This window comes from Pseudorasbora parva, chromosome 18, assembly GCF_024679245.1.
Source record: "Pseudorasbora parva isolate DD20220531a chromosome 18, ASM2467924v1, whole genome shotgun sequence".
Taxonomy (NCBI): domain Eukaryota; kingdom Metazoa; phylum Chordata; class Actinopteri; order Cypriniformes; family Gobionidae; genus Pseudorasbora; species Pseudorasbora parva.
This window is the reverse complement of record NC_090189.1, coordinates 4858703-4883485: the sequence shown is the minus strand read 5'-3', so window position 1 is coordinate 4883485 and position 24783 is coordinate 4858703. Positions and strand designations below refer to the sequence as shown.

Genomic DNA, 24783 nt, shown 5'->3' with positions numbered 1-24783 from the left:
TGCAGGATAGAAATGAAAAATCAAACACGTAAAATGCCAGTATTAAATTTGACATCTTGTGCTTAAAAGTTGCTTTAACTGCATGAATTGGCTTTAGTTCTGTCCTGATTTATAGAAGCTAACTTTTATTAGGGCCCGAGCACCGGTGGTGTAAGGACCCTAGTGTAATTGCTGTAAACATGCTTGAAAACTCATGAAACTGTGCTACCGCTCTCGTGCGCTATATCGGTCACAGCAAGGCAGACGCTAGCAAGCAAACTACAAACTAGCGCGATAATGCAAAAAATGACTGAGGGAAAACTTATCACAGTTTCAAATGATGCAGGAAGAATTATGATCAACTTTCGAGGCCGTTCTCGTCCTGAGAAGGATATGTGTAAATAGTTAAGCAACACTACATGAGAAATTGCAGAGACATTTTTGACTTTTATACTTGTTCGACCAAAAGTCTTTGATTTTTCTCTTACTGCTGTACTGATGGAGCCGCTGTGCCTGTGTTTGTTTGTACCAGTATTTGTTTACCCTTGCAAGCAAATCAGTAAATACCACATACTACAAAAATGGTATTTGCAGTGAGAAACAGACCTCGGGTTCGGGTCGGGCTTAACATGTGAACAGGTCAGATGAAATGATCTCGGGTACGGGCCTGGTTCGGGCTTAAAACCCATGCAGATCTCTAGCCCACATATGCAATGGAAAGAGCGGAAGTGGCGACTGCAGCATAAGCAGAACAAAAGCTCAGAGTCCGGTGTTTCGTTCAGGTCTCTCTCATTAGCATTTGCTCCTACGACTCTCAGCTGGTCCTGCTTCATACCAGCGTAACGTTAATAAAACTTTAAAATGTTAGTTCACCCAAAAATGACAATTCTCTCATTAATTACTTACCCTAATGTCGTGTGACACCCGTCAGACCTCCGTTCATCTTCAGAACACAAGTGAAGATATTAGTGTTGAAATCCGACGGCTCAGAAAGGCCTTCATTGACACCAATGTCATTTCCTCTCTCAAGACCCATAAAGGCACTAAAGATGCCGTTACAAAGCCCATCTCACTACAGTAGCTCTACAATCATTTTATGAAGCCACGAGAATAGTTTTTCTGCGCAAAAAAATGTAAATAAATAACGACTTATATGTGATGGGGCGATTTCAAAACAAAGTTTCGAACAGTCAAAAAGTAAGAACAGTGGTAAAATGAACAGTAATTCAGGTACAGAAACTGAATAATCAAACGTAAAATACCATTGCATAATCTTCATTGTATGAATTAAATATAGATTTATGAATGTTAAAACTAGCTACAAAAGATTAACTTTAACTTTGATTAACTTTAATGACAGATGGCAGGAGGTAGCTAGGCTATAGGCTGCTGCGGTCACTTTAAGACCAAATACATAATATTGAATCCAATAGTCGATCCAATTGCCGACTGTGTTTACTATGATACTCACCATTTTTAAGCCACTGATGAAGCGCCATATGCCGTGCACCAGACGCATCGCGGTCTCATGTTCAAGAGGCAATGCAAAACAGTGAATCTAATCACCACAGGCAAAAAAAGGACACTTCAAGAATGGAAAAAGTGGTGTATATGTATATTATATTAAGGTTTGAGACTAATTGTGTAATTGAACTCAATGTGAATGTCGCGACAGGATTTTGATCAACCACGCTTATGCGCGAGCCCCTTTATTATTACAGTAACGTCAATATTTATTCTCTTAATATTCAACGTTAATACGTGAACAATGTGCCACGCTGCCGCACATCAAAATAAATACTTTTTTCAATAGGAGGTGAAATGGAAGTAGCGATCTAAATTTGCCACGATGAAAGTTTATTATTTGCATTAGTTTTGTCTTGCCAATTTACTCAGTCTTGCGATTTTAAACCATTCCTGCACAAGAAGAGGCGAAGAGAACACAATTCGGTACTCCCACACTGTTATCTGTGTGCACTGGTGCAGTCTGAAAAATCAATGAGGACCCTGAAGAAGTGTTACGCGTACCACATGTACGCCCATAGACTGTAAAAAATATGGACGACTCGACATCATCCGTTTCCGCTTGGCAGATTTGAAGCTTTTAGGCGTCCTTGCACGGCGAGGACATCTTGGGACCGAGTCTGCGCAGTAGCGATTTCGGGACCGGAGTTGCGCAGTAGAGCGCAGGAAGTAGAGCAGGAAGTACAGCAGCGATATCAAAAGCCCGCCCACACTCTCGCAGATGCAGAACAATTAATTATGTTGGTGTGAAATAAACAGTTATGGAAATGTAGAAATTAAAGCTAAAGCTCTAATCTGCTCCCAAAAATTTCGAAAAAAGTCCGTTAGTGCCTCAGTGACAACTTCACTCAGAGAAGCCGTCAGTCTCAGCTGTCAATCATGACGTCACACCCCCCGTTTTTAAAGCATCACATAAATAACTAAAACTAAACTTATTTTAAAAACAAACACTTGAAATGAAATCATCGTGATGATAACTGCCTTCAGTGACATAAACTAACTTTGGGGAAAATTTTCTGAAGTGTAATTTTATTATTTAGTTTGCCTCGCGTCCATTAGAAATCACAGAGGGGCGGCTATACTGGGACCGGTCACCGGAGGGCGATCGAGGCGTGAAAGCTTCAGTAAATGAGAGGGAGACTGCAGGCTTGTGTACGCCCCAGCCCTAGTGCATTATTTGTTTAACCTAATAGGACTTCCTTTTTCTCCAGCTCTGGGTTGGCTAAACCGGGACTGCTGGGATATAAAGCTGGAAAGTTGGATTGCGCTTGCTCTCTCTGCCAGCCACCGACACCACAAGCCACTTACGCCACATTGTCCTTTACCTTTTAGTTATAAAGTTCTTTCAGAGTGGGGAGACTCATTTCCGTAGTTTGATTATTTTCTCAGAGGTTACTGGGCTCTCCAGCTCTCTTTTTGTTTATTTTGTGAGGAAACCCTGTTAAAGGGGGGGTGAAACACTCAGTTTCAGTCAATCTCATGTCAATCTTGAGTACCTATAGAGTAGTATTGCATCCTTCATATCTCCGAAAAGTCTTTAGTTTTATTATATTTGTAAAAGAAATATGGGCTGTACCGAGTCTTTCCGGAAAAAAACGAGCGCCTGGAGGCGTATTGAGTGGGCGGAGCTAAAGAATGACGAGCACGAACAAAGCGGTGACGTCCTCAAGCGTGGAGAAACCCATCGCTATCGATCTCAGCTAATAGATATGATCCATAATCTAATTCGGAGGCTGAAATAGAAACAGCAACAGCAGGACATCCGTCTCTGTGGTATGGACTGTATTTAGTGGCCTGTCAACATTTGTCTTTACTCTCAGTTTATGAGGACATGATTCGGTTTATGGACTATTGTATGCGACCAAACCTTAGTAGCAACGTTATAAGTTACATAGAACAGCAATGAAGTCCGTTAGCGCATTTGAATGGCGAAGCACGCGATCGTGTCGTTTACTGATGTTTACTCACGCGACGATAAGCAACAGCACAGACATTTGAAGCAGTTTTACTTACCGGCTGCTTCCAAAGCAGGACCGAACCTTTATCGCTGGGACCGCTCCGTCAAAAACACACTTCTTGGAGTGTGGAGATCCACTTTGCGATGCGACTGAAGCATTTCTGCATTCAAATCGGTTCAAATGCAGCGCTGCCTTCCCGGAATGCTGTGCTGAAGCGTTGAAGTCGCTTAATGTCAAAGTGGAGGAATGAAGTGGAGCGCGGCGCGGACTATAACCGACATTAGTGTTCACGGAAGACTGGATCTGCAGCTTGAGAGAGTGTTTATGGGCGTGCATTTCCTCTCTCGCTCTAGTCACGCGCGCGCACCCTACCGGGAGAAGAGCCCGTACGGCCCATACAAGGACCTTCCGCTCTATTAACGTCAAGTCGAGCCATACTCAAAAAAAAACTCTCCGAAACTTGTGAGAAACCGGAAGGAGTATTTTTAACACAGAAATACTCCATCAAACGTCCAACATTAGTTTTTGAGTGTTTAGGATGGGAATCCAAGTTTTTAACAGTGTAAAAAGCTCAGTATGCATGAAAGCATTTCACCCCCCCTTTAAATAAATTCTTGTTATAAAACACTCCTGACGTTGTCCATCCTTAAAGCTACATTGTGATATTTTCCCCCATAGCGGTGTAAAGGTATATGACCATCCAGTGAATAATAGTTTCAGTTCCTCTCAATTCTGAACTCCTACGGTGGCCGATTTAGTCCAAGATTATCATGGCAATCCCCCTCTTCACATTCGACACAGTGCCATCGAGTGTTAAAACGCGAAAGGCGAAGCTTGAATTTAGGGTGTGTCCCTCTTTGGCTAATGTACTTTCAAGATGGAGAGCCAACATGGCGACCGGCATTCGAACCCCTCACCCGTATGTATTTTCAATGGCATATTATAAACTTATGAAAATACTTTATTACTTGAAAGAAGTAAATATACATTAATGAGCACATATATTTTTGAAAGAGCTAAGTGTTTTTAGCTAAGAATAAACTAAAAAAAGTTGCACGGTGTAGCTTTAATGTTACGTGTCCCTCTCATCCTAGTCATTACAATACAAAGGTAAAGAGCTGAAGTGTTTGTACATCTTTGCCTCCTATTAATAAAAAAAATGTTGAAAGTATTTAGTAAAATATTTTATTCATTTTTGAACAAATGAATGAGGAAATGGTATATAGTCAACACAATGCATTTTTCATGTCTTTGTATTAAGCTTGACGTCATGCCTGTTTATCTGACTCGCTCAACCGTGTACTCTTGATTTGCGCACACAATAGGCACCTGATCAAAGTTAATTTGTAAACGTCAGGTTGAGGGAATTCACCTATCTGCAGGTTGTAAAACCAGTGCGCAAATCAAGAATACAAAGTTTAGAGAGTCAGATAAACAGATATGAGCTCAAGCATAAAACAAATTGAATTGCAGCAAAGTGCATCAAAAGTATGACTATCTTTACCATCACTGTTAATGAAAAGATTTTCTGTGATTGTTTTTGATGTCACACGTTTTGCTCATTAGCTATTGCATGACTTCCATTTGTATAATTTCTGGGATAACATGTGGGAAATAGTCATAAAAAATAATTTAAATTTAATAATTTAAATTTAATGGTATAATGTTATAGGCTACTATCACATGCACTTTGTCACTGCCATTTGTGTGTAACCGTGCATCACAATAACAAATCTAATCTTGAATGGTGGAGATGATTGTAAACTATTTTGGGGGTAAAGCATGCAAGTAACTGGAGTTACGCAATCAGATTACTTTTTTCAAGTAACTAGTAAAGTAATGCATTACTTTTAAATATATATCTGAGTTACTTTTTTTCAAATAATGCAAATTACTTTGTCTTCCCATTTATTGACTGACATGTTGAGGAAAGTCATTTTATGTGAATATGATACCACGCACACACTCAATAACTAAATGTGTTAAATAAAACAAACATTTTTAGGTATTTAATCTCACTTTATTGACCAATATACTTTCTTCTGACCTTTGATGATTCAGTTAAACCATGAACAAAAATAAGTTAAGATTTTGTTGTTTTGTTATTGAAGTAAATTTTAAACGATCTTCTCCTGCATCCTCATCCTTTTCTTCTGGAATCCAGAATGGCAGCACAGCTAAAAGTTTTGTTTGTATTGTACATGGGAATGTGACGTATTTGATTTCAATTTTGGTGTGAAATTAAGGTCAGGTGAGAAAAAGTTATGCAAAAGTAACGTAATGCAATTAGTAACTTTTCAAGGAAGTAACAAAAATGTTCTGATACTGTTCAGTTTATTTAAAATTATATTTTAATTGAACACCATTGTATTAGGTTTCTCATTCAAACACTATTGCATGGTGTTAAACTAACTTGAAACAGTTGCGTTTCAGCGCAACTCAATATTTTTATTTAGGCCGAAATTAACATTTGATGCTTGCTCAATTTACTTACGTACATTAAGTTAATCTAACACAATTCTTTTTGACCTCTTAAACCATTTGAGTTGAGAGTACATAACTAATTTTAGTTGTTTTAAAACTGCATTATATAAATCAGGGATAGGATTTCCCATTCCCATCATGCTTTGCACCGAACTGGATATGGATAATAAATGTTGAAATAAAATGTTATTGTATCCGTTTTCTCAACAAGATCAAAAAATTGGGAGACTTGTTAAAGCTACACTGTGTAACTTTTTTAGTTTATTCTTAGCTAAAAACACTTAGTTCTTTCAAAAATATATGTGCTCATTAATGTATATTTACTTCTTTCACGTAATAAAATATTATCGTAAGTTTATAATATGCATTTACATTTACATTTATGCATTTGGTCGCTTTTAATGTAATGTAAGTCGCTTTTATCCAAAGCGACTTACATTGCATTCAAGGTACACATTTTACATTTTCGTCAATTCTTGCTTTCCCTGGGAATCGAACCCATGACCTTGGAGTTGCTAGCGCCATGCTCTACTGTTTGAGCTACAGGAAAGGAATATGCCATTGAAAATACATACGGGTGAGGGGTTCGAATGCCGGTCGCCATGTTGCTCCTCCATCTTGAAAGTACATTAGCTAAAGAGGGACATACCCGTAAATTCAAGCTTTGCCTTTCGCGTTTTAACACTCGATGGCACCATGTCGAATGTGAAGAGGGGGATTGCCATGTTAATCTTGGACTTAATCGGCCACCGTAGGAGTTAAAATGAAATCAGAATTGAGAGGAACAGAATATTCACTGGATGGTCATATACCTTTACACCGCTAGATGGGGGAAAATATCACACAGTGTAGCTTATGTAAGGGTGTGTCTCAATTAGCTCCCTAGTTCAGTTGCCTGGGCACTGATCAGGGAGTCAGCCCATTGGCTTATGTCCTAATCAGTGCCCTGACTAGTGAACTAGAGAGCGGATTGAGACACACCCTATTTTTGTTTTTGGAGGTTACCACATATAAACTGACTTTTTTTGTTTTTACACCTGTTTTTGGAGGTTACCACGCAGTAAAAACAAAACAAAAAACATTCAGGCCCCATTTACAATTTTCTACATGGTAAAAAAAAGGCAAATTTTGAACTTTTGCAGTAGAATCGACTTGGATGTTTAAGTTATTTCAACTTAAATTATGTTAAACTGACTTTAAAAAATGAGTTACATCTTGTATAACTAATAAAAACAAGTTTAACATTGCTCAACTTATTTTGATGAGTTAAAACAATGTAAAAACATATGTTGTCATAATTTATTGAACATAATTTTTTTTACAGTGTAGTGACTGATCACATCAATTTTTTTTAGTTGGCCAAATTTAATTTCTGTTAATTAAATTGCATCAATTAACAGAAATTAAATTTGGCCAACAAATTTTTTTAGATGTGATCGGTCACTAGAAAATGTTCAATAGGGGCATGTATGTTTATTTTTTTACATTTTTGCATTGTGTTGAAGTGTAGAGCATGTGCTTGTGGTGAGAACCTGCTAATAACAATTAAGGTTGTGTTAATAATAATAAACAATGGAGATGCCATGGATGTAACAAAAGATCAATTAAAATGGATTACTTGTTATGGTTTTTGTAAGATATTAATTATATATATATATATATATATATATATATATATATATATATATACATAAAAAATGTATGTGAGTTGAAATGCATTATTTTTCATACTTTTCACTGTTTATAACTATAGAAACTATTCTATAACTATTATAAACAGTGAAAAGTATGAAAAATATTGCATTCTAGGGTACGCCCTTGGACATACAGTATAGTGTATGTCCTAGGGCGGTATTCCAGAAAGCAGGTTATGTGACATTCCTGGGCATGTTTAAGGGTTAGTTAGCAGATTTTCCAACTTTTAGGGTATGTTAGCAGCCATATCAACTCACTTTCTGAAAATAACCTGTTCCAGATCAGCTCATGATCCAGAGTTAGTTTGTTTAGGAGGTATTAAATGTGTTTAATAAAATTAATATGATTAAATTAATATAGCTAAATGTGTTATATGATTATAGTTATAATATACAATATTATATATAAATTCAAAAGCTCTATGATAACAAAGTAATGTTTAAATGTTAATTCAATTAAAATATATGTCTTATTGTCATCTCACACATGGGTCTGCATTCAACTATTTGACATCAAATAAACAGAATAATCCTTATTTTCAGTGAATAAAGATTACTTATTAAACGAAGAGATTGAAAAAATTATTGCACAACCACCAAATAGGTGGTGGTGTGCACTAAGCAGGTTATGTTAACCGACACTAAACAAAAGAAGAAGAGGGTGCGCTCTTTCTTAGCTCTTTCTTGGTGTTTTAATTTTGAAACCAGCCCAGCATACCTGGGCTCAGGGTTTATGTCACGGTAAGTTAAACTCTTGCTTTCTGGAATATCCCACAACCTCCTCCGAATCACATGCTCTGTCAAACCATGTTTGCATAATCACCATCTGTCAATCATCTTGCATTTACCTTTGCATTCCATTTCACAAAGAATAATAAAGTTGGAAATTTTGGATATTTCAGGTTTCAGTGACTTGAGTAAAACAAATTCAACTGAAGATAGCAAAATAAATCGAATTAGAACCTTTACAAGTAATGCCAAAACACTTCCCACATCTTTAATTGATGACATGAAATGGGTATTTTTAATATTTAGTCCAATGTTTATTTCTTGTGGTGATTTTGCATGTATAATGAGGTCTGTTTGCCCATTTCATGTTAATTATTTTGCATATTGTTTGGCCTATGCAGGTCAGGTCATGGAATAGTTCAGTGGTTTATTTTTTTATTACGCAATCAGTGCAATCAACCGTGCAAGAACAGAAGCTGTCAGCTCAAGGTATTTTTTCATTCATGTTTCCTCAGTACTTGCGTCAATACAGCTGGAGCGGAGCCAAAGTTTATGAGCTTGCATGTTTTATCTCTTTCGGTGTGCTAGTTGCATTTTCTCAGAGCTCTTGCTCAGTTCTCGTCATTCATCAGGTATTATTACAAGATTCACAGAGCTAAAGTGGATATTTCTGCTCCTCATCTGTTTACTTTTACAGTCATCAGAAGGTGAATGAAACACGTCTTTATGCATTTCGTAAAGCTGAGTTTGAAGTATGAGATTACTTACTTGAATTTTGTGGTTGAAGTGAAAGTCTCACTGTGGAGGGAAGGTGACGGATCGCATTTGGAGTATCTGCAGAAGAGATAAAGTCTTAAATGAGAGATGGACAGAAGGGAGAAAGACTCAAGACCCAGAGAATCATGGGAGAAATGCATACTGAAGATTGTTCGCAGAGACAGCATGCAGCAAAAACCAAACAGTGAGTATTTAATCTGCAGTTGTGTTTTAGTTTTAATATTTTTGCCTTATTTACAGATAGGGAAGAACGGGGCAAGTTGACACATTTTAATTTAAGTTAATTATTTGTAAAACAGACTTCTTAACAAAAATATTGCAGTATATTGGAAAATATCATGTAATACATTAGGCAATATATTCACATATATGGGATTTAATATAAATATTTTCCAATATATTGCAATATATTAAAAATGGCAATCATTTGTATATTTTGCAATATACTGCAATATATTACATTAATATAATATGTTGTATAATACCATCAATATATTATTCCATGTATTTCCAAAATATAATATATTGGAAAATTATATATTTAAATATATTATAATAGAGTCAGTTTATATGCAGCAGTGATTAAAATGAAGACAAGGCCGGAAGGATTGTTGTCATGATCGAAGATAAGCAGCTGTCTGTACTATACCCTACTAGAGAAGTATAACTCCTCCCAAAAAGTTCCTTTATATTTCCTTTTCATTTAGTACACATTGACATTTTTATGGGGTCAGCTGTCACAATGAAACCTGACAAACAGCTTTGTATGATGCAAACTATTGTTTTGATATAATAATTTTAATATGTAAATTTCTAACATTTGAAATGTGTGACAACTTGCCCATATTAAAATGCATTTGAAGGTTGAACACAATAAACCTGTATTTTTGTATTCTTTGTCTTAATGTATGTCAGTGTGTTTTATTGTGTTCACTTTAGTTTGGAGGACTGAAATGTAAAAGAATGATCCTAATTGACAGTATAATATTAAACTGCAGCTAGTGTCATTGGGCTTTTAACTCAAAACCTGAATTTACTAAAAATGTTCCTAAAATAAGGACCGTGTGACAACTATCCCTGGTCTGTCCTATATTTCACAGTCACACTATGTTCTTTATAAAGTCCTTTTTTATTATTATTCCAGTGTGTCTGAATGCAGACGGACCTGTAGAGTTTAATTCTGGTGAATCAGAGAAAGTCACGGATGAGGTGAGATATTCACAAATCATTTAGAAAAGAAGAGACAACTGATGCGTGAAACTGAAATCTGAATAAAATGTGTTTTTGGCCTTTTTACCATTGGGAAACAACCAAGTAACCACCCAGACATGCTAGCAACCACATAGCAACACCCTAGAAACCACACAGAGCACCTTGTCAACCCCCTAGCTACCATCCAAAAACCCTAGCCACCGCATAGCAACATCAGAGCAACCACCTACAATATCTTTTGATTGTTTCAACGGATAAACATGGATAAACAGGAAAAAAATGATTAATTTGGTCCAAATAGAATTAATTTCTGCTCTAAAGCAGCTCTAAACAGACAATAGTGGCATTGATCAGCTGAGGTCAGTTCAATGACTGTGTAAAGTTAATCAATTATTAAATGAGTTTAGCCATACAGTGATGTCATTGTCCAGCTCAGTCAAATCAATAATATTGCTGAATATTAAGTGTCCCCAACTAAGCAAGAGTGGCAAGGAAGCCAAACTCAATCGGTGACAGGAATGGAGATAATAAAAAAAACCTAGCCCATAATACTTTAGCAACTAAACCACCCACAACACCCTAGCTACCACATGGTAAGACCTAAGCAACCCTCCATCAACACAATTTCATAGCAGCACCCTAGAAAGAGCCCACAATACCTTAGCAACGCCCTAGCAACCATCCTGAACAACCCAGCAAATGCATAGCAACACAATAGCCCCAAAACCTTCAAAATTCAAGCTGTCTGGTCAGGCTTTCTAAAGCAGACTTATAGGTATTGACAAACCATTTGATTTTAACTGCTGTCTTTTTCCTCTTTAGATCACCACTGTACATCCAGCTTGTTTTGAGCTCTTTAGCTCCGTCATCTTCAGCTTTCCTTCTGCCTGTCTCCCTCTGCTGGACAGACTCCTTTAGCACAAGAGGACGCTCAACATTAATAATAGCTGCGTCTGAAACTTAGGCAGTGGCCTGTTGCCTCACTGCCTTATGGTCAGTGGTATAGGAGAACACATTTATTTTCTATCTGCATTATTGTTCAGTACTGGCAGGCAGTGAAAAGCCTCTTTGCTTGTGTTTTAGGATGGCAAATTTGATAGAAGACGGAGAGGAAAAGATCAACCTTTTCCAGAAAGTATTGATAATGGTGATGTCAGTGCATTAGAAAATAAGGTTGCAGTAAGAAAGGAACTATAGTGAGGGTGATAGCAGAGATAATGAATAAGTAATTAAGTCTTGTAGATATCAGGCATTTGGGTACATTATCTATTGCCAGTTTGGAAGATGATCCGTACTATAACCGGAGGACAGACAACTGACAAGCAAGGTTTGAGGGATGCTCCAAAAATGAGGATTAAAAAAGTTGTGTGTGGACAGTGTGGAGTTAAGCTGAAAAAGAAGAGTATTGTTGATTTTCACTTGTGCTACAATCATTGTGGGCCTTATTTTAGCGATATGAGCGCATGTCTTAAGTGCACTTAGGGTGTGCTTGAATCCACTTTTGCTAGTTTACATACGAGAAAAATGGTCGGAGCGCTAAGTCATGGTCTAAAAGGGTTGTACCTGGTCTCTTAATGAGTCATGGGTGTGTTTTGGGTGTAACGTGCAATAAACCAATCAGAGTCTCATCTTCCATTCCTTTTAAAAGCCAGTTGCGCATTTTTTTATATATTTTCTAAATGTTTGTGCTGCTGCGTGTCCAGTGTGTGTAACACACTGAGTGTATGCACATTGTGCACCTGCCTAAAGGCGCATAATGCTAACTTTATTCTATCTGTGATTTCATAATTAGTCTCATAGTGGGTTAATAGTAATTTCTCAATATAAATGACATCAGAAGTGGAAAACATTGGTCAAAACATTACAAACAAACTGACCACAACTTTCAGAAGCCATCTTTATTTTAGCTCAGCTGTCACAGGAAAGCACAGGATTGTGGGATATCAAAGGCAGTGAAGGATATGTATGCTGCCTTCAAAAATCCATCAGATGACGATATCTCAGGAGACAGGAAGTGAAGCTAACATCGAATTCAGACATGCCTTCCTACCTTAAAAAGTCGTCCGAAGGCAACATTTTTAATATTTCAGATGAATTATTGTGTTTGTTTTAACCAATGACAGCAGAGTGTCTTACAGTAAATCAGTGTAAGTGAAGATTGTCAGTTTTTGGCCTGATGTGAGTGTTAAACTCCCCAGATTTTCTGCAGTATTTCATCCAGACTAAAGTATCTCTGAGCTTTTGCTTTTCTGTCATGGTGGATCTTCAGCTGTTTGACCTTAATGTGTAGCTCAGTATAAAAACATTACACGTTCTCCTAATTTGGCTAGTTTCATGTTTAAGAAACAAAGGGTTTTGGGGGAAGTTCTTTCTGTTGGTATTGTTGATGCTTTACTCTAATTCTGTTTATTTTTGTAATTGTATATAAGTTATAGTTTTCATAAAATAAATTTAAACCCTCTGTGAGGTGCATTACACATAATATACTTTGTGCTTCTGTGGATTTTTTGATTACATTTTATCCAAAATTACCGTTTTGGTAACACTTTACAATAAGGTTGTATTAGTTAAAGAATTAGCTAACATGAACTAACCATGAACAATGTCTGTAGCTTTACTGTTTTTGTAAGGTTATTTTACACTTACATATTTACATTAGTTTACATAGCAGTTGAAACACACTAAGGATTTCTAATTCACCATCTGACTCTAAAAATGCTGTTGTGTATCTTGCAACATTATTTAATAAGCCATTGATTTTGGGCTGTTGGTAAACAATTCTACCGTGGAAACCATCTGAACATCAACGGATAGGTTGTTCATGTTTATACGCACTTTACTATTTTACATTTTGTGACCCTCATTGTAAAGTCTTGTGTTGACAAGGTACACACTATTTCAACATTACCTGATGTGTTGCTAACATTTGTAGAGTTTTATTAACATGTCATTCTGTTAAAAAAGCATTTATTATTATTTATTGATTTGTAATGAACCTACAAGTGTCAACACATCATTTTATGATGAAAAAGTGTACACTTGATAATAAGGTTCTCAAAAAACATGTTCATCCCAACACGATCTCATGGTCATGCGTATAAATAGTACGAGTGTGAAATCTCATGGAATGGATACGAGGATAATCATAAATGGAGGAGGACAGAAGGCTTGAAGAGTAATAGGACCCCATGGGCTCATAGGAACCTTGGGGATGTAACCTGGTCTGGAGTGAAGGAAAGCCTTTACCATGCCAGGCGCAAACTCTAGACATGAGGGCCCTACCGACAAGGACTGAATGTCCCCTATCCTTTTAAGGGACGAGATGGCCAACGAAAAGATCGTTTTTAGGGTGAGGAACTTTTCTGGAACTTCCTCTATGGGTTCAAACGGAGGCTCAGACAAGCCCCGTAAAACAATGGCCAGATCCCAGGCCGGGATCCTCGAATGCACCACCGGCCTCAACCTTAAAGTACCACGGAGGAAACGTGTAACTAATGGGTGTCTTCCCAAAGACACTCCACCCAAAGGAGTGTGGAAAGCAGCTAAGGCCGCCACGTACACCTTTATTGTGGAGGGGGTCAACCCTGCCGAGAACCTCGCCTGCAGGAACTCCAGCACTGTACCAACCGGGCAGTTAACTGGGTCCAACTGCCGTTCTCTGCACCATGCTGAGAACAGTCTCCATTTTAGAGCGTACAGCTTCCTCGTGGATGGAGCTCTGGAGTGCAGGATGGTCTCAACGACCTCAGTCGAGAGACCCTCCTCTAGGAGCCTGGCCCCCTCAGAGGCCAGGGCCACAGTTTCCATAACTCTGGGCGGGGATGCAGGAGTCTCCCTCCCGCCTGAGAGAGGAGATCCCTCCTGGTCGGAATCTCCATAGGAGAGCCTTCCAGGAGAGATACTAGGTCCGAAAACCAGATTCTGGTCGGCCAGAACGGAGCCACTAGAAGTACACTGGCCCCGTCCCGGCTTACCCTCTCCAGAACTCCTGGAAGCAGAACAATCGGGGGAAATGCGTACAGGGGCAGCCTCGGCCACTCCTGTACCATGGCGTCCAACCCCAGTGAGGCTGGATGAGACAGAGAGAACCACTGAGGACAGTGAGAATTCTCTGCCGAAGCAAACAGGTCTATCTCTGCTCACCCAAATCTTTGCCATAGGAGCTCCACCACCTCGGGGTGGAGTCTCCATTCCCCGGGCCTCGGCCCCTGCCTCGACAGGATGTCCGCTTCCTGATTTAGGACCCCTGGGATGTAAACTGCCCTGATGGAAAGCAGTTTCCCTTGGGCCCACAGGAGGATCTGACGTGCCAGTTTGTATAAGGGATGGGACCTCAGACCCCCTGATGATTTATATAGGCGACCACCGATGTGTTGTCTGTCCTGACTAATACATGGTGGCCCCTGAGGTCGGGCAGAAACTGTTTCCACGCAAGAAACACAGCGAGCATCTCTAGCCGATTTATGTGCCATAGCCGCTGGTGTTCCTGCCATAGACCCTGGGATGAACGACCACTCATGGTCACACCCCACCCCGTGAGGGAAGCATCTGTCGTTAGCGTTACGCGACGAACATGAGCTCCCAGCACAGGTCCCTGGGACAGAAACCCGGGATCTTTCCACATGACCAGAGCACCAAGGCATCGCCGCGTGACTTTGGTCGTGGGGAGTGGATTTCCACCCGGGGAGAACCCTTTTGTTCTGAGCTACCACTGTATCGGCCTCATGTTCAGCAGGCCAAAAGGTATCACGTTGGACGCAGCTGCAATGAGGCCTAACAGTTTCTGGAACTGCTTTACAGTGACGGCACGGTCTAGCTTCGGTTCTTTGACTGCTGCCAGGATCGATGCTATGCGTATCGGCGATAATTGCGCCCGCATAATTACCGAGTCCCAGTTCACGCCTAAAAAAAGTGGTTCTCTGAGCCGGAGAAAGCACACTCTTCTTGGCGTTCAGCCTCAACCCCAATTTCGACATGTGTGCGAGAACAGCATCGAGATGCTGAACCGCCATCTGCTCGGTGTGAGCTAAGATCAACCAGTCGTCTATGTAATTGAGTATGCGGATGCCCTGCAGACGCAACGGCGCCAGAGCTGCATCCACACACTTGGTGAATGTGCGGGGTGACAGTGCTAGACCGAAGGGAAGTACTCGATATTGGTAAGCCTCTCCCCCGAAGGCAAACCTCAGAAACTTCCTGTGATGTGGAAGGATGGAGACATGGAAATACGCATCTTTGAGGTCTATGGTGACAAACCAATCCTCCGACTTGATCTGCGATACAATCTGTCTGAGTGTGAGCATCCTGAATTTGAGCTTTGCCACAGAGTGATTTAATAGGCGCAGATCTAATATCGGGCGCAACCCGCCATCCTTCTTTGGCACGATGAAGTAACGGCTGTAAAACCCTGACTCCCTGCCGGGAGGAGGAACCGTTTCTATAGCCCCCTTTCACAGGAGTGTCTCTACTTCCTGTGTCATTACCAGAGCCTGCTCCGGGCCCACCTCTGTGGGTAGGACACCGCTGAAAAGAGGTGGCCGCCTTTTGAATTGAATGGCGTACCCCCTTTCGACTATCTGCAGGACCCAACGAGATATATTCGATAGACGTTTCCACTCGTCTAGAAAATCTATTAAGGGAACCAGCCTCTCGAGGCTGGCCTCTGGTGTACTTCGAACAGCAAGCACAGTGCCCTGAAGCGGTGGACCGGCAGGGAACGACTGACTTGACTGCTCGGGAGCCCCCCGACGGGGAAGCGGACCACCCTCGGGTGGCCCGCGGGGACCGTCTCCGCCCGGCGTGTTGATGTCGATGAGGCCGTCACAGGGGAGAGTCTAGTTTACACATATACGTGATAGAGTATAATGGGTTATGAGCTAAATTATTAAGTGCTTTTGTAAGTAATTAGCAATATTTCAGTATTTATACAATGTTTAATAGGGAGCCAATGCAGTTTTGATAGAATCAGCTAATATGGTCATACTTCCTGGTGCTACATTTTGGACGAGCTGCAGTTTATTTATTAAGCGAGCAGGGTAACCACCCAGTAAAGAATTACAATAATATAGCCTTGAGGTAATGAATGCATGAACTGTTTAGTATTTTGCATTGAAAACATGTGTTGTAATTGATATATATTTTTAAGATCGAAGAATGCGGTTTTACAGATGCTAGAAATGTGGCTTACAAAGGAAAGATTGGTATCAAAGAGCACAGCCAGGTTCCTTACTGACGACGAGGGCTTGACAGAGTAGCCATCAAGTGTTAGTCAGTAATCTAGGTTTCTACATGCAGATAGGGTTGCCACCTTCAATACAGAAAAATAAGGGACGTCTGCCGCAGCGGTGGCCACATCCCTTGGGGCCACGATGACCACAGATGGTGTGCCAGTGCAGTGGTCCTATATCATAACTTAAAACATGTTTTCATAATTTGTATATTAAGATTGATACTAATGGACATTATGATAGGATATCTGCTATTGAAATCAATGTGAACAGATGCACTCAGTATAATCCACAGCTATGACAATGAAAAACAAACTCATCTGCTGTAACCTAGAGGGGAGTAGGATAAGAAATTGCAAATTAACTCGAGTAATTTTATAGTGTTGTGAACAAAGATTTTGACTAAAATATTTGTCATTGTTTGCAGTAACACCATCCAAACAGTGAAACCACACCTAAATAACTGTAAATGATATAATATCTACAATCATTTCTTATTTTAATAAAACACTTAACATTTTTATTTTTGGTAAGTTAAGTAAATATATTTATGTATTATTCCGTTTTTATATAGTCTATTGTTAATTCTATAGTAGCCTATTGGATGATGCAATTATTTAAATTTGTTAAGCATAACAAATAGTTGTTTATTTTATTCCTAAAAGGTCCTATCTTATCTCTTATTAAAGTAATGCTTGTGTAACTCTAGGCTTCAACTTAACCTTAATAAAAAAATCATACCATCATTAATGTAGCCTACATTATTAACATTATTTCTTAATAGGCAGCATATGAAATCTAACGTTATCAATCAAAAAAATATTTTGATATAGGGTATTTGGACTTGCCTCCGCCATCGTTTCAAATGGATTCGGCCCATATAGAAAATAACCGGCGGTCCCCTCCTCTTCTGACTCTGATTGGCCGTGGTTCACGGCCCGTGAACTTGAAACAAACCAATCAAACAAAGCAACGACGGCAGCGAATAGGACGTGTCTTCACACAATGCGGGTGGACCTATGTAAAATACGGGACAAATCAGTCATTTTTCCTGAAAATACGGGACGATTCCGTATTTCACAGGGCCGGGTGGCAACCCTACATGTAGAGGTTTTTTTGTCCTTTGTAGGAAATTACTAGTCATCCAATTTTTTATATCAGCTATGCATTCCGTTAATCTTGTGAACTGGTAAGTTTCGTCAGGGCGTGAAGAAATATAGAGCTGAGTATCGTCAGCATAACAATGAAACCTAACATCATGCTTCCTAATGATATCTCCCAGTGGAGCATATACAGGGTGAAAAGCAATAATCCTAGCACTGAGCCTTGCGGTACTCCATACTGAACTTGTGATCAGTGTGATATCTCTTCATTTACTGCTACAAACTGATAGCAGTCAGATAAGTATGATTTAAAACATGCCAATGCAAAATGTCCTTTGACAAATGATCAGACTTCATTTCTGTAAGGGTGGGTCATGTACAGGTTCAGACTGCAGTGTTGCTGAAAGACTAAATAAAGCAGGCGGATCTCACGAAAATGCGTATAAATAGTACGAGTGTGCAATGTTGTGGAATGTATACACCAAAACTCATTTTGGTGTGCATATGCTACGCTGTTTTTCACGTGCATATGATACACACTTTATGGTGTATTATACGGACGAACATATGTGGGAGAGCGTTGCTATAATGTGACTTTACTGTATTGTAATAAACACATCAAAGTCAATACCAAATCAAAACTAGTTAGCAAATCGTTTGTAATAGAAAGAATTTATTGACAAAATCTGATTATGGTTACACCTAAAACAGTTACAAAATAGAGTATGAGATGACAAAAGCTTGTACCATTAACAGAGCAACAGTTGTTCTTCTTTTTATCGCTTCCTTGACCATGTGACTGAAACCTAAACATGAGACATTTAAACTGACCAATCAGACCAAACTTCCCCCATTGTACTAAAGGTGTGACACACATTTGGCATCAGGCCTTCTTGTTTTTTTAGGATTTCCAAATAGCCAAAGAGAGATGGGGTTTGAAAACAGTACGCAAATGTCTTTGTTAAATTTCAAATATCAAATATCTTTGATTATTTTCAATCCTACACTACTAATTTGAGCAAATTACCCTCTTAAATCACTATGATTTCCTGGATTCCAGCTTTTGCTGAATCTGAATGTCAAATTATTTACTTGAAAGTGGATCATTTGTGAGTGGTGGATCCGAACATGAACATTTGCTCATTTAAGTCCTGCTTCCACTGAAATAAATTACACAGAACAATTTGTCCCAGGAATTCTGCTGCTGTCTGCGTTTCCATCCATCCAAAGTACCGTGAAGATTAGTCTGGTGACGTAGGATTCCAAAGCCCACTGGATATCATCCTGTGCAAATAAATGTAATAAAGCTTGAACCTCGCCGTCGACCCGTTGGTTGTATTTTTAAACTCCATTGATGATTTGAATAACAATCAACTCCTACTACACGCACTGCATCCACAACAGACTTTTAAAAATAGTGTTTAAAATAAAATGCTGCGTGAGCTTAACCAATCAGCATGTTCAACACCCAAGTCCCACCCCCCAAAAGTTCCTGAATTTTGAAAAAAAAAAAACACTACCTCGTGAGCAGAGCCATTTTGAAGGGAAAATATTTATTTCAGAGTACCACCCTAAAGTCCCTCGTTCCTGGGGAAAGATCCTGCAGTGGAAGCACGGCTTTAGAGGCCTTCAGGCAATGCTTTTTCTCATGAGTCTTTAGACTAGATGATTGGGTGAAACTCTTCCCACAGTGTGAGCACTGGTACGGTTTCTCTCCAGTGTGAATTCTCTGGTGTGCTTTTAAGTCGCACGATGTACCGATGGTCTTCTCACAGTCAAAGGACATAAAAGGTCTCACACCAGTATGAATACTCTCATGCACTTTTAAAGAGTACAGTCTTGAAAAACCCTTTCCACAAAAAGAACAAATGTGAGGCTTCACACCAGCATGAACTTTAAGATGTTGTCTTAAGCTTGATGGCGAAGCAAATGTTTTCTCACACTGATCACAGCTGAATGATCTCACTCCAGAATGACAGTGCAGATGATCATTGAGATAGCTTTTCTCAGTGAAACTCTTTCCACACTGAGAGCAAGTGAACGGTTTTTCTCCAGTATGAATCCTCATATGTCTCTTAAGGTGTCCTTTATATATGAAACTATTCCCACACTGGGAGCAAGTGAATGGTTTTTCTCCAGTATGAATCCTCATATGTTTCTTAAGGTGTCCTTTATACATGAAACTATTCCCACACTGAGAGCATGCAAAAGGTCTTTCTCCAGTGTGAATCCTCATGTGACTCTTAAGAGTTACTTTACATGTGAAACTCTTTCCACACTCAGAGCAGGTGAAAGATCCTTTGACTTCTTTTGGGGTGGAATTCATTTTAGTCTGTGAAATGACTGTGTTGCCATCTCCATTTTCTATATTATTTTGAAACTGATGCCTTTTGTCTTCATTTACTTTCATCACGTCTAAAAATTAGAAACAAAAAAAGTTAGAGAGCCACAAATTTTCAAAGTTTTTATCTTATTGTTCCTCATTAAAGAGAAGGAAAACACCAACCTATTTGTTCCTCTGTCTCTTCATCTTTTATTCTGCAGGGTTCTTCCTCAAACTCCATCTTTACAATAGTATGTCTGTAGTTTCTCCTGGAGTAATTCCTCCTGCTTGCTTCTTCTTCTCCTGTGGGAAGATGGGAATATTCCCAGCATTTAAACTCTCATGAACGGCTGTGGGAGCGGCTTCACTGACTGAAGGTGTGAATTGTGGTCGCTGTTGCTCATTTAGCAGATGATCATCACACTTACAATCACTCTCAATTATTCATGGTTAAGGGTTGATTGCTGTAATCAGACGTCGATTAAATATGGGAATGTGTTCAAAATACCCTGGTGGATAAATACAAAACCTGTCCTAATTGAAAGAAAACAAGCTGAACAAAAAATTTAATCCAATATTTAAACTAGAATAATGAGAGAATTATACGCCGTTTTCAACCATCTTGCTGATAAAGTTTCAGTAACGCTTTAGATTACGGCCCGGAAAGTACTGCATAATTAAAGCAAATGTACAGCATAACTTTTGGTAATTAGTGTAACTATAAAGTAAGTACTTGTAGGTATAAGGTATATACTGTAAGTATTTTTTAATTAAGGGGTGATCATCCGTGTAGTTACAGGGTAAGTACGAATCTGCAGGCTGTAAATTAAAGTGGCTCTTGTTTCCCCCTTGTTTCATGTAGTTACAGGGCAAGTTACAATAAAAAACATACACTCTAAATAATGCTGGGTTATTTTTAACCCAAAATGCTGGATTAAGACTGTTGGGTAATTTTTGTTGGTTTATTTGATCACATTTTAAACACCATTGGGTAGTTTCAAATTTCCAGTCGTTGGGTTAAACCTGCTGGGTCGGTTGATTCTACCCAGCACTTGGTTGTTTCACGTGCTTCCCGCCTTGATTCGTTTAAATTCGCTCCCAAACTGTCATTTTGAAAGCACAATGCAAAAGGCAAAGACACTGGTTGCAGATGTTTTAAGATAAGTTCATATATTTTCATTAATAATCATTTTAATTAGCATAATTATAGTTTTTTTCTTCTTCTCGGCAACAATTCTTAAGCTTACATCATGACGTTAAGACGACAAAAGTTTTACCTCAGAATCCGATGCAATGTACTGACTCGTGTTAGTTTAGGTAGGCATGTGAGACGATAGATTAATACAGTTTGTGATTACACAGAACCATGATCCCCTTACGAAAATTAAACATGGTTGTATGTAGGGATGTCACAAGTACCGGTTCTTCGGTACCACACTCTAAAAATGGCTGGGTTAAAAACAACCCAATTGGCAACCCAGCGCTGTGTAAATATTGGACAGAACACATGCTGGGTTAAATTAACCCAGTGGCATTTTAAACCAGCAGGCTGGACTGTTGAGAAAACCCAAAATGTAGTAAATTCTTTACCATTAGGGGGGGGGGGGGGGGGGTGAAATGCTGTTTCATGCATACTGAGCTCTTTACACTGTTAAAGACTTGGATTCCCATCCTAAACATAGACAAAGTTTCAAAAACTAATGTTGGACGTTTGATGGAGTATTTCTGTGTCAAAAATACTCCTTCCGGTTTCTCACAAGTTCCGGAGAGTTTTTTTCGAGTATGGGTCGGCTTGACGTTAATAAGAGCAGAAGGTCCTTGTATGGGCCGTACGGGCTCTTCTCCCGGTAGGGTGCGCGCGCGTGACTAGAGCGAGAGAGGAAATGCACGCCCATAAACACTCGCTCAAGCTGCAGATCCAGTCGCACTCCACTTCTTTCCTCCACTTTGACATTAAGCGACTTCAACGCTTCAGCACATCATTCCGGGAAGGCAGCGCTGCATTTGAACCGATTTGAACGCAGAAATGATGGGAAACTTCACAACATCGCTTCAGTCGCGTCGCAAAGTGGATCTCCACACTCCAAGAAGTAAAGCCCTGCATTTATGCCCGAGCCTGACGGGCCCCGACTTTTTTACGCCCCTCGGGCCGGGCTTCGGGACAATTTTCACGTCATACCTAAATCGCGGGCCGGGCTTCGGGCCTTTTTTAGGCTTCTCCTTCGTTTTATATTTATTTTATCAAATAAATGGAACAATGAGATGTTCTGCGCTGGTGGAAACAAAATGAGACCTGTTGAAGAAAAATTTAATCATTTATGTTTGAATTCACACAGAAATCAACATCTGTCTCTGCCATACAGAAACACCTCAGTATGGAGTGACAGGACAGCTAGTTTGGAGACACCGGGCCTTAGGTGTCGTTAATTAAATCACAGCCACAGCCACATTGATTAGATCTTCACACATACAAATTCTCTACTACATTTACATCATAAAATGTAGGCCAGCCACACCTCACATTCCTATGCACAGTCATAAACCCTCCCCATCACCACTTGAGGCCTTGACACAAACACTGATGGAGGAAGACAGGGGGGGGGGGGACCACCGTGTCCCTTGTTTTCTTATTCGAATTAGTTACAGAAGGGTGGGGGGAAAAGACATCTTTCCTTTGTTTCTGTAAAACACTGACACAAGAGTATAAAAGGTTGAACCTTCTTTTGTTTCCTCAGTTCATACTCGACGCAGGCATTGCCTGGTTGATTGTGGATTCATTCTTGCAAGGATTAAATCTTTATAAAGACATCAATTGGCTAAGGTTTGTCTCTTATTCAGAAATGCAACGGAGTTAATATAATTTTGCCTATACAGACCATAATAGCTAACGCGACTGTCAAGATGGCTCGCACAGTGTTCAGAGCATAGGTTCAGAGTCCGCGCCAGCAGCAACAGCGCGCGTTTCTTCAGCGCAGCTGCTAGAGTTAAGGCCGGAGACACACTGCAAGCGTGGTGTGAGTGTGGCGTTTCTGTTGCGTGTCATCCGCGGGGCGTCTGCTGCTATTAATGTACAGGGAAGCCCTATACTTCATGTTAAATATAAATATATTGCCTATTGATACAGCAAAGACAACGTCGGCAATAGCCGGCCCATACTATAGGCTATCCATGGTATTGACGGCAGAAGGCTACAGAATATTTCGTTCTGTATTGACTGGTTTAATATTTCAAAATCGATAATTATGTTGTTTTTTATTATTACAATTAGGCTAGGCCTATATCTGCATTTATGTTAACCTACAGACTTTCAAACATGAAATATGTTGTAGTCAGATAGATATGATGGTGCTGCAACACGCATCGCAGCAAATGACTAATGCAAGCCAACGCAAATGGCCGTAAATGAAATTTAAAATTAGTCTTAGATGCTCAAAAACACAATCATCTTCAATAAAAATGAATGAGACTAAATGATCTTACCAGTGCGCTTAGGTCGCGCTCTCTCTCTTATGTGGTCTTTGAATCTGAAATGAGCTGCTGAATAAAATGCATCTTGAATATTTTGCTTCCGTTGCTGTAAACTCCGTTAAATGAGCACATACCCCGGGAATTGAAGATCGGATTTATATTCATTTGTGTAGGTGTAAGGTAAGCTATAAGACAACCTGCATGTTCTTTTTTTATTTATTTTGAGATTGTTTAGCTCCATTTGCGAGAGCCGCGAGCAGAATCAGCCTGCCTCAGCTCGTCAAAAATGCCCTTTAGGCTACTGGTGGTAATAGTTGGCGAAATTAACTAACATTGTGATGCTCGAAGTGTATATGGATTATTCAAATTATTATTATAGGCAAGCCAAGTCAAGAGTTGATTTGAAAGACTAAATCGATTAAATATGCGGTTAACTCACTGTTGGCCGCTGGTCACTTAAAAAAATTAAAACTTTAATTTAACAAACAAAAAAATGCTCTAAACATTTTTCTAAATTAACTTAATAAAGAAACAAAACGAAATTTGACTACTTTGATATTAAAAACAAAACAGAACTATTTTAATGGCTGCAACAATGTAAACAAAAAAAACAAAACAAAAAACCACGAGCTCCAGTCGGACTCGGGCCGAGAATTTTGATAAGCTGTCGGACACGGGCAGGGCTAGGGCCTCAGCTACTCGGGCCAGGGCCGGGCTAGGGCCTCAGCTACTCGGGCCAGGGCCGGGCTAGGGCCTCAGCGTCTCGGGCCAGGGCCGGGCTAGGGCCTCAGCTACTCGGGCCAGGGCCGGGCTAGGGCCTCAGCGTCTCGGGCCAGGGCCGGGCTAGGGTCTCAGCTACTCGGGCCAGGGCCGGGCTAGGGCCTCAGCGTCTCGGGCCAGGGCCGGGCTAGGGCCTAGATTTGAGGCCCGTGCAGGGCTCTACCAAGAAGTGTGTTTTTGACGGAGCGGTCCCAGCGATAAAGGTTCGGTCCTGCTATGGAAGCAGCCGGTGAGTAAAACTGCTTCAAATGTCTGTGCTGTCGGCTATCGTCGCGTGAGTAAACATCAGTAAACGACACGATCGCGTGCTTCGTCATTCAAATGCGCTAACGATTACTCCATTGCTGTTCTATGTATAACGTTACACTAGTCTGACGTGCAAAACCGTTTTGCTTGCTACTGCTAAGGTTTAGTCCATAAACCGAATCATGTCCTCATAAACTGCGAGTAAAGACACACAAATGTTGACAGGCCACTAAATACAGTACATACCACAGAGACGGACATCCTGCTGTTGTTGTTTTT

At 39.9% G+C, this 24783-nt stretch overlaps 1 protein-coding gene across 1 annotated transcript in view; it reads right to left on the bottom strand.

Annotated features, from left to right (window-relative positions):
- Positions 1-20266, bottom strand: part of LOC137047055 (zinc finger protein 420-like) — a 29404-nt gene extending 9138 nt beyond the window's left edge. The window contains exons 1-6 of the mRNA XM_067424595.1: positions 20194-20266; positions 19255-20102; positions 16083-16191; positions 15320-15449; positions 13985-14426; positions 11145-11269 (exon numbers count right to left, since the gene is read on the bottom strand). Coding sequence (XP_067280696.1) covers positions 11145-11269; positions 13985-14426; positions 15320-15449; positions 16083-16191; positions 19255-20102; positions 20194-20251 — 1712 coding nt within the window. The 5' untranslated portion in view covers positions 20252-20266. The remainder of the gene's footprint in view (positions 1-11144; positions 11270-13984; positions 14427-15319; positions 15450-16082; positions 16192-19254; positions 20103-20193) is intronic.
- Between the last annotated feature and the right edge of the window lie 4517 nt (positions 20267-24783).